The following is an 11,280-nucleotide window of genomic DNA, read 5'->3' on the forward strand; positions in this document are numbered from 1 at the left end:
CACAATCTATTTCAAAGAATCTCAACTAATTTTATGAGAATAATTTCGACACTAAAACCAGATAAAGATAGCACTAGAGAAAATGGGGCATGGACAAAAATGCAAATTTCATGTATAAAATATGAGGTTACTGACTCTAGCAATATATAAAAAAATATAATGTATCACAAGCAAGTATTCTCAGAATGCTGGTTTTATTCAAAAATGAGAAATTTATAGTTATTCACCACAGTAAAACAATGAAAGAAAAAGTTTATAGTTATTTTAAATGATGTAAACATTTTTTAAATGAAATTCAAAAACCATTCATGATAAAATATCACAGCAGGACTAAGAACAGAAGAATTTTTTTTTGTTATGATATTTCCTTACCCTACAACGAACATTCTATCAATTGTGAATCAATAACACAGCCCCCTTTAAAGTAAGAAACAACATAAATGTCTACAATCATTACTTTTACTCAGAGATCCTGAACAAGACAGGGAAAATAAAAGATATAAGAATTAGAAAAAAAATCCACCATTATTTAGAGAAGATAAATTATTAGAATTACTAGGGCAGTTTACTTATCAAGGTTGCTGGAAAAAAAAAATCAATATATACATAATTAACTCCAGATGGATTACAGACTTAAATGTAAAAGGAAAAACTTTAAAAATCTTTTAGTAAAGACTATAGAAGACAATATGATCTTAGAGTCGGGATTTTAAGACACCAGATTTCATTAAAAATGATTAATAAGCATGAAAATTAAGAGCTTACTTCAGAGAGTAAAATGACGATCAATAAACTTAAAAAAGTTATTTGCAACACATACAGCCAATGAAGGATTAATATTCAGAACATACAAAGAACTCCTACAAAGACAAAACTTAGCAATGGAAAACTGAGCAAAGTGCTGAACGGGTAATCCACTGAAGAACATATTCAAACAGACGATTAAATATATGAAAACAAGGGAAATGGAAATTAAAGCACGAGATATCATTACATATTCATTAGGTTGGCTGAAATTACAAAGTATGATGGTTCCAAATGTCTGTGAAGATGTACAGGATGGGAACCATCATACTCTGCCAGTAGGAGTGTACAAACACTTTAGAAAACAATTCGGTATCACCTTGCAAAGTTGAGTATGTAAATATTCTACCAAACAACAAACAATTCCACACCTAGATGTGCATCTTAAATGAAAACTAGAGACATGTACAAGAATTTCTATAGCAGCATTGTTTGTAATAGCAAAGAACTAGAATTGATTCAAATATATTTTGTCATGGAAGGGAATGCTATGCAGCTGTGAAAATGACTCAATTATAACTATATGTAGCAAAACAAACTTAATAATGAGTAAAAGCAAGTTAGAAAAGAAATGTATTGTTCCAGTTACACAACACTCAAAATCAGGTAAAACTAAATAGTATATTACTTATGGATATCAAAAATACTCTTAAAAGCACGGAAGCAGTATATACAAAATTTGGGATTGTTATTACCTTTCAGGGGAGACAAAGGTTATCACTGATGTTTTCATTTTGCAGTTGGGTGGTAGATTCATGAGTATCTTTTAATTACGTGCAGAATATAATGACAGCAGGTCCAGGGGCCTACGATGCCTGCTCTAGCGGTTCAGCCCTTCCTGAGAAGCATATGGATTCAACAATCTCAGAAGTCCTAACTCAGTCATCCCCAGGTTGGAGGTGGGGGCACAATTTTCTCCCATGAGCTGCATATTGTTCCCCTAAACCACTGAGGTGAATGTGACTCTCACCGAACACAAAAAGGCATGATCCTAAAGCTCTCCTCCTTCAATGGCTTTGCATCTGGCACAGTCCAGCATCACCAGGAGTTCAGAGGATTCTCAGACACAATAGGAAAAGCCGCCAGCACTTTCGAAGGCATTAACCAATGCTACTGATTTGACACATGAGAAGCAACTCCAGAAAGTTGATCAAATCTCACACAGCAGGTTGGCTGGTCAATGTTTAGATTTCTGGACCAGAAGAGCCAAAAGCAAAACCAAAAACCCAAGACAGGGGGCCGAGTGGGAACTCAAGTGCATGCTCTGTGCTCCTGGTACTCTTTATTCCCATTCCCTTTAGTATTTCCTCCTCTCCCTCCCAACACAAAGCATAATCTGAACACTGAGTTTCAGAGTTGCCTTCAAAGACCATGATTTCAGGAGACAAAAGCTGACAGGTGCTTGGTCTTTAAAAAAAAAACAAAGTACAATACAAAAAAGATCAATGATTTGTTCCCTCACGTTGTACAATCAGACCACCACCTATCCTAACAGCGAAGGCTGACAGCTTTCTAACCTTGTGTTACAAACATCTTCTCAAGGGGAAAGGCAAAGGCAGGTGGCCAGGAGCAGGTCTTAGGCTGATAGATGGGTTTCTGATAATTCTGCTTCGACAGGACCTTACGTATTAATGTTCTGTATTACAATAGGACCATTAATTCCTGACTTGCTCCCTGTTCCCTGGGAACTGAAGTTTTCATTTGAGGGCCTAAGAGATCCCAATAAAATTAAGCAGACTTAGATGGTGAATTATGTGAAACTTCCTTATAATTTTATAACGTGCTGTGGTTTAGACATGCAGCCCTGACGACTGCCATAACTCCTCAACTAATGGTTTTGCCACTCGTGTGCACTGTCCTGAAGGTGGCACAATGAAGCTCAATCTAAGCCTTCTCAGACAGGAAACCAGGTAAGGTCTTGGAAGGCCGGCTGGATGAATCCACGAAGGCTCTCCCCGTTATTAATTTTACTTTCCCCCCTAACTTAAATACATTCGCAATGTTACGCTACCGTCACCACCATCCATCTCCAGAATTCTTCATCTTGTAAAACTGCAACTCTGTGCCCCTTAAAACAACAACTCCACATTTCCCTCTCCCTCGAGCCCCTGGCAACCCCCATGCTACTTTAGTCTCCTTGATTCTGACTACTCTAAGGGTCTCATATAAGTGGAATCATGTAGTATATATGCCTTTTTGTAACTGGCTTATTTCATTCAATATAAACATAGCCAAGGTTCATCCATATTGTAGCACATGCCAGAATTTCCTTCCTTTTTCAGGTTGAATGATATTCCATTGGGCTTATACCACATTTTGCTTATTCATTCATCTGCTGATGGACACTTGGGTCACTTAGACATTTTAGCTATTGTGAATAATGCTGCTATGAACACGAATATACGATCTTTAAGACCCTGCTTTCAATTCTTCTGGGTATGTACCCAGACGTGAAATTGCTACATTATGCTGTAATTCTATTTGAAATTTGAGGAACTTCCACACTATTTTCCACAGCGGGTGTACTATTTTACATTCCCACCAATAATGCACAACGGTTCCAATTTTCCACATCCTCGTCAACACTTATTTTCTGTTTTTTTGATAGTAGCCATCCTAATTGGTGTGAGGTGGTATCTCATTGTAATTTTGATTTGCATTTCTCTAATAATCAATAATGCTGAGTATCCTTTCACATGCTTATTGGTCATCTGTATATCTTCTTTGGAGAAATGTCTATTCAAATTCTTTGCTCATTTCTGAATCAGGCTGTTTGTTCTTCCACATTACTTATCAAACGCCTGAATAATGCCAGGGTTGCCACTGTGTTAACCTTAAAAGCCCATAAGGCAGGTGCTGGTTTTCTCACGAGAAGCCCAGGTACACCTGGCCAAGGTCACACAGCCAATAGGATAAAGACCTGGGACATTTGCTTCCCAAGTTCATGTGTGTGATTTCTGGGCTCTGTTTTCTCATGAAGAACCCCACTCCCATCAGTTCTCTCCCAAGCCTTTGGCAAGCCCTGGACGTTTAATTCTTCTCTGTCACCTGAGTGATCACTTGGGGTCAAAAAGAACCCCAAGAGTTGAAAGCAAGGTGGCCCAGATCCAGACCTGCTATGACCACCCCTGGGAGGCAGCCCATAATACTATAAATGTAAGAAACCTGGGGCTCCCACTTTCCGAGACAGCCAGAAACAGTTCTTCTAGTTCTTCTTCAATATATTCTCTGCAAGGAATTTCGCTGGGAAAGCACCAGAAGACACAGGCATAAAACTTTAAGATGTGTGAGCAGTTATTTTGAGGAGAATGTGTCTTGAGAACTCTATGCTCAGGCAGATTTAAAAATAAGCAGGTTTCCAACATGTAAGGATGGGCCAATCTCTGAGGTTATTGAGTAAAAAGTCAACACTGTAAAGTCAATTACACTATTGACAGATACTCTTACAAGGAGATTTCACATCATAATTATATGCAAAGGAACCCAGCAAATACAAGCTGTGTAATGATCAGCTAATAAAAGTAACACTTCATCTATGTCAATAATGGTTTCAGAGTTAAGACAAACAAACATGGCCTTTGCCACCCAGTGGAGGGGAAAAAAAACCCTGAAAGACAAATATTTTCACTTAAGGAGAAGTCGCTTAGACTCACACAGAAAACCTGTCACACAAAGCAGAGTAGGAAATTGGTCTTTAGTGGGTGCTAATGACTCTTTGGCCGTCCCTCTGCCCCAGCTGAACTGACGGGGGCAGCAACCCACATAAACGTTTGAACACTCCCAGGCACCAGCGGTCACTGCCACGTGGTCTGGCAGATGACATTTGCTGTTGTTTTATTCTCGACTGTTTTCCTTTTAACCTCAGCTGAATTTGGTTCAAGTGACACATGGCCAAACTTTTCAAAACTTTAAAATGAATGTGAAAAGCAAAACAAGATTCCCACCTCCCCCGCAAAAAAACCACAGTTCTTAATGAGTTTTACGCAGGCACAGATTCAGCAAATACCTGTGTAGCTAATGTTTATGTTCATTCTTTCTAAAAGCATCACAGTGCCTGCTATTTTCCAGGCATTTAGGGTATAAAGAGGGCAACGGTATTAAAAGCAAGGGTCCTTGACCTAACATAGCTTTCCACACATCTCTCCCTAATTTCTCTTAAAACCGAGGTGGGAGGTGCAGAATTTGGACAGTGTCCTGGGAGTGCATGCTGGTTTTCTTTCCTGGTTATTTATCTCCAGGTCAGTGGTAACTTGTCTAGTTTCTGCAAACTGTGGTTGTATATGTTACTGAAATGATTCCGCTCAAAACTTCTACGATGCTCTAGAAGGTCACTTTAGACTAGGCGTGCTTTTGCAGAGGGCAGACTTTGAGCAAGCTGTGCCATTATGAAGCTGCTGTCACTCAGCCCCTTTTCTGCTGTACCACATGGCTCCACGTTAGGCTTGGTCAACAGGGGGTGCCACAGAGAGACTGGGCAGGGCCTCCTGTGTCTCCTGTCCCTGCCTCACCCCAGCATCGCCTCTGCACTTTGGGCAGTGTAGTAGCTGCTGAATCTGCTCTGTGGTTCTTCCAGTGCCTGGGGAACCAGCTTCTTCACGTTTCCTGAGAAGCACCTGCACCTTCGGGAACCTTCTCCTCAGAGGTCCCTCTGGTCCTTCCACACGTCCCTCCTGAGCTTGGATACTCCAGCCCGGCTGAGCGGTGCCTCCTCAGAAGTCTGAGTTCCCACTCAGAGAGGCAACCCTTCCAGCCTCTTCCCTTTATTCCCTCAGCCCCGGGGGAGGTATCTGCTTCCTGCAATTGCTCCCTTCATGGTACCCTGAGTGCTCGTTTTACCCTTCCAGTAACCTGGTTAATCACCTTCTAGCTGGTTCACGTCTCTGTGTTCGAATGCCTACTGTGTTTTCTGTTGTCTGACTGGCCCCGAAACTGTTTTGTGGTCTTTCCCTGTGGAAGGGGCTGCGCTGGACTGGACGAGTGGCAACACGTGAACCGGAAACAAGACTTCATGGTTTCATTGTAGAGCTTTGTTATCTTCTAACCAGAACATACCCAGCAAGAAACAAAACAAAACAAAAAAACCAACCAAACACCCCCCCAACCCAACATTTTAAATAACATCTGTAGAGGACACTAATCAACAAAATCTGAGCTAATACATACCATGAGGGTAGCAATTAAAATCAGGAGGCAGCGTCCACTGAGGGCCACCCCAATCTCAGGATTCCCCTCCCCCGCCTGGCTCGTCTGTGTCTTTCCACAAGGAATGGCCGGACCCACAGAGCTGGATAGGACCGAAAGAATGCTCAAGGTGACAAACTGGGAAGTCTATACTTAGAGTCCACAAATGAAAATGGACTGTTGCTCCGTGTGAAAATAGTCTGTGGGGCTGAAGTCTTCTCAACCAAAAAGGTAAACTGAGAGGTGAGGCAGAAAAGATTTTTAAAGAAAGAATGGAAACCAGAATATGTCTCTCATAATGTGAGGCAAAGGCATTAATATTTTGGCTTCATGGAAGAGGCTTACCATTTAAGAACTCAAGAATCACTGACCTAAGGACAACAGGAAAGGTACTGGGGAAGCACAAGAAAAAGACCCTTCCCATAGATTTGTGGAAAGTATCACCACGTCGGGTAAGCAGAAATGATAAGTAGTTTTTATAATTCTATTATTGTTCTCATTCCTACAAACTTCCCTCCTTATCAGGTTCCAGACACCAGCATCTGCCCAGAGATCACGAGACTTCTATCCTGCTTTGCTGGAAGAGTGAAAAGACACGAGCCAGTGGACCCTGCATCTCCCTCAGGCTAAATGGACTTTGTGGGCCGGTTTCCTTGGGGACACAAAATACTAAAAAGCCAAATGGCCTTCAGGTGGGAACTTAATCCCTAAGTGTAGGAAAAAAAAAAAAAAAAAGCAAGGCGATGATGCTGTCAGGAGATGCAGCTCAGCATCACAGGTCCGTGCCCAGCACTGTGCAAGGTGATGGGGCATCGGCCAATTAAGACCCGGCCCTTGTCCTCAGCAAGCAAACTGCCGAGGAAAGAGGGGGACACACAGAGATGTTACCATATAGGGTCACTCATCAAAGGGACACAAGCAAAGCACAGGGTTTATGGGTTCAAAGAAAAGAGATATCCATCCGATGCTGGCTCAGAGGCCGCGTTCAGAAAAGCTCTGTGAAGGAGTCGTTTTTGTGATGGGCTCTGAAGGACGTGCTGCGCCTTGCGTGTGGGGGCTGAGGGAAATGTAAATGGGGGAAACTGCGCAAGATGGGCAAACAGTGGATTAGTCTGGGGAACGAATTCGGCTCCAGGAGAGGAGAGGGTGGGGGTGTGTGTGTCAGGGTGGCACGGTGGGAGTCACGGAAGGTGCTTCTGCAGACGGCGGGTGGGAGTGGGCGGAGGGGCAGCAGAGCAAAGAGGCGGAGGCACCCATGCTGGCCCATGGGAGGCTTCTGGGCTAGTGGGGACCCTCGCCTGGCCCGGCCATGGTGACCGAGGACGGGTGAAAGACCCTGTGCCAGGAAGAGTTCGCGTGCTTGGCACCGACCTGATGCTCGGCAGCAAGGCCAGGGTGCCACCTGCTAGTCCCATACCACGTACCAGAGCGCTTTTCACACACGACTTTGCATTTGCTTTCACTGCAACTCCTCCCAAGAGGCAGAGGAGTTCCATGGACGAGGGAACTGAGACCGTGGTCAGACAGACGGCTACCCAAAGTCACAGGGCTGGGTCTAGATTCACACCTGTTAGCCCAGAATCTAACAAACAACTTGCCCACCAATTCCTTCTACCCGCCTTACCCCACGTCCTCTTCTGAATAATAAAAAAAAATCTTAATTTGATTAGTCTTCATCACCTCACCTGCAAGGAGACCAGGATAATTTGACGGCCCGAGAAGGAGAAGCCGGCATTTGCTCTGGGATCCCTGGTAGTTACCTTAACTTTTTAAAACGCCCAAACCAGGTTGATTGTCTTCACCACTCTCCATCCCTGTCAAGCGGCCCTGCGGGAAACGCATGCCTTTCCCATCCCCCAGGCGGGCCTGGCCCAGAGCGCATGTCCCTTACCTCGTGGTGGCCGTCATCCCAATGGGAGTGATCGGCAGTGGCCGGACTCCGGGGAACAGCCCTCGGCTCAGGACCCGCGCCCCGTTCTGTATCACTCCTGGAGGAACTGAAAAGCAAAAGGAAAAAGACAACAAGCTTGAGTTCAGCCGGGAAGACTTCCGTACTGAGTCAGAAATTCTGGATGCAGAGAGAGGAGAGGAGAGGAGAGGAGAAGAGAGGACAGGGCCTCAAACATCGTTTTCTCGCATTTATTAAATATAAGCTTTTATCTCCAGTCAGACCCTAACAAGATCTCGAGACCTCTGCCACAACTGAACAGCAGGTGACCAAACAAATCACTTCCTCGTGCTTCTCCAGTCATGGTGGGAAGCTGAGAACATCTTTCTAGTTGTCCTCAATCACACAAGGGAAGAAGATAACCAGAAGTAACAGTGGAGCCAATTTTACAAGCTCCTTGGTTCCTCGGCGCTCACAAACCAGTTCATTCTCTCACCAGATCTCCGCTGCCTGGGGACAGGCTCCCGGGGGACAGGCTCCCGGGGGGCATGGCTGGGAGGGAGGGGTTGATGGCAAAGCTCCGACTTCTGCCCCGGAATCGCCCAGAGCCCTCTCTGCAGGGTCCTCCCCGCCTCCTTCCTGAAGCTTCCCCGCCAAGCACAGCTCCCGGTTCTCTCATCATTCCGCCTTCTCCAACCGACCTAACCAACCCTAGGCCAACCTGTCTGCAAGTGACCGACCACCAGCTCCTGTCCCATTTCCACAAACTCACGGTGGTTTCAGGGCAACCCGATTTTGTCTGAGATTTACGAAACAGGGCAACCACAGGAAACCCCTGATATTTGATCTTTTTTGATTGCCCGAACAGCAATTTCATCTAGTTCAAGCAAATATTCTTCCCGTACCTACTAAGGCACCTCCAAGGTGTCTGTGGGGCCGGGCGTGCTCCATGAAGTGAGAACACGGGACTGGTGCACTTGTGATTTTAGTTCTTCTTGCGTGAGTTTGTGCAAGCCCCCCAATCTCTTTTTCCCCGCTCTGAACAGTGTTCGCTCAGACCCCCATCTGCCCACCAGCATCTTGTGGCCCCTGGCACAGCCTCATACGGAGGAGGCAAGGTGAGAAGACCGCTTTCTCAAAGAAAGACCACACGAACAAACGCCAAGAGAACTATTTGTTCAAAAATGGCTATTAAGTTTTTAAAGCCGATATTATTTGTGTAGAACAAATACTTCCTACAAAACACAAACATGCTTTTACTCATGTAAATTTTAGCTCTCTAAGAGAGTATTATAAATATTCCAAACATTTAATCAAAGGTCTTTCATGCAGGATGAATGTCCACTCTTGATTATGGGGTGACTTTACAAGCCGATTCCTTGGGCACTCTGGAGTGCTTGCTAGTGTTTTTGCCGTCTTCCAGGTTTGCATAAGGCTGTTATTACTAGGTTTTACAGAAGGTGGGATGGGAGGAAAAATTGAAACTAGTGCCTGAAGTCAGAACTACTAGTGCAGTCTGGTGTTCCAGAACCTCCCCAATCCCTTTTCATATTTAATGTGAGAGGAGGAAGCTTAACTAGATTGAGAACTTCAACCGGTCCCTTACAGTAGCCTGATTTCTGATAACAGATCATCTGAGGCAGGAGAATCACCAAATATCTAAAATCATAAAACCTATAATTTGATACTGTAGCTAATTATCATACTTTGATTAACTGATGAGTTCTCGATAAGGAAGAGTGTCTAAAATTTATATTACCTGAGTTACATGAGCTGCTTTCAAGACAGCGGAGCACTGATGTAAACACAGGCACAGAGACCAATGGGGCAAAACAGAATCCAGAAACAGATCCACATATACACATCACCTGATTTTTGACACAAACACCAAGACAACACGATTGGGGAAGGAGAGTTAGAACAACCGAAGGTCCATATGGGAAAAAGTGAACCTCGATCCTAACCTCATATCATATATGAAAGTTAATTAGAAATGGATGATAGACCTAATGTAAGAACTAAGATCATAAAACTCCTAGAAGAACATATTGGGGGGTGGGGTGGGGGGGGTGAAATACCAGTAATTCCCAAGAAGACACGCAAAACCCAGTAGAACTCTCAGGTTTGTAGTCAGGTGTTTTAGTCAATATGCACGTTGCCTGAAAAGACAGGCTTTCTGTTTGTTTTGGGGATTGTGGGAAAGGGTTTTTCAATTATTTTGTTACATGGTACTCTCCTTGAAATGGTCAACCACAGATTTGGTCTAATTCTGATAGTATTACTTAACATATCAGTCACTAGGGATTTCAACTAGAGCACCAAGCGAACCTGACAAAACAGACCACAGACCTTAAGTATTTAAAATCTGTACCACAGTTATAATTCTTGCCAGTAAAAATTATTACAGTCCCATAAACAGATCATACCAATTAATGGATCAAACCAATTTTTTTTTTTTTACCAATTACCTGTGTATTAGGTGAAGGGGACATAGGGTCACCACAGTTAAGTGGGACAGACAGACAATTAGAAGCAATGAAAATATACTAAGGTAAATGCTGGGGCAGGGACACTAAAGGTATGAAGGATGAAGACACCTAACCCAAAGTAAGGCGTATCTGGGAAGACTTCCTGTAGGAAATGTCATCTAAGTTGAGATCAAAGGCAAAAGAACGGCACACATAAGCCCTAGAAATAATAGAAATCACAATGTGCACAAGAAATAAAAAGTAATTTTGCTAAAGCATATAATCCTGGCAGGATGAGATGTGTTTTAACTTTATCTCACAGATAGTGGGAAAACCATTAAAGCATTGTGAGGAGGGATGTGGTCTTAAGCATAGTAGCCAAGAGCCAGACTCTGATGTTGAATGACCTGGGTCTACGTCCTATCTCTGTCATTTACTGTTCATGTCTACCAAGTAAGCTACTTACGCAAGATGGGGCTAAAAATGGTATTTATCTCGCAGAATATTTGGAGATTTAGCTAAGAGTACAGGTATTATTATTGAGAAAATTATGTTATTTATCACTACAACAATCCATACAACAGCCAGAGAGCGATCCTGAGGCAGCCCATGTTTTCTCCATTTCAAGTGAGCCGAAAGCCCATGAGAATGAAAAGAGACGAAAACCAGACCACAATGGAAGGACTTGGTCATCTTCCTGGTCACCGAGTCGCCAGAAGAGCAGTGACTGCCAGTCAAAGGAGAAAAGCAACCCCAAAGACAGTGCCCCATGCCCAGAGTCGCTGCCCCAGTGCCTAGAACCTTCAAGCACCAGGGCACACTCAACAGGAAGGAAGAGACAGGAAGCCAGCCCTCCCCGCGCACCTGCTGGAGACACAGGAAGCCAGCCCTCCCCACGCACCTGCTGGAGACACAGGAAGCCAGCCCTCCCCCTGAGCA

The 11,280-nt window shown here is 43.9% G+C and overlaps 1 protein-coding gene across 1 annotated transcript in view; it reads right to left on the reverse strand.

The window, feature by feature from the left end:
• FOXN3 (forkhead box N3) overlaps positions 1-11,280 on the reverse strand; it is a 61,516-nt gene that overhangs the window by 14,854 nt on the left and 35,382 nt on the right. Inside the window, exon 3 of the mRNA XM_011357130.2 lies at positions 7,877-7,982. Within this exon, the coding sequence (XP_011355432.1) occupies positions 7,877-7,982 (106 nt within the window). The remainder of the gene's footprint in view (positions 1-7,876; positions 7,983-11,280) is intronic.

The sequence above is a fragment of the Pteropus vampyrus genome, unplaced genomic scaffold (assembly GCF_000151845.1).
Source record: "Pteropus vampyrus isolate Shadow unplaced genomic scaffold, Pvam_2.0 Scaffold32, whole genome shotgun sequence".
In the NCBI taxonomy this organism is placed as follows: domain Eukaryota; kingdom Metazoa; phylum Chordata; class Mammalia; order Chiroptera; family Pteropodidae; genus Pteropus; species Pteropus vampyrus.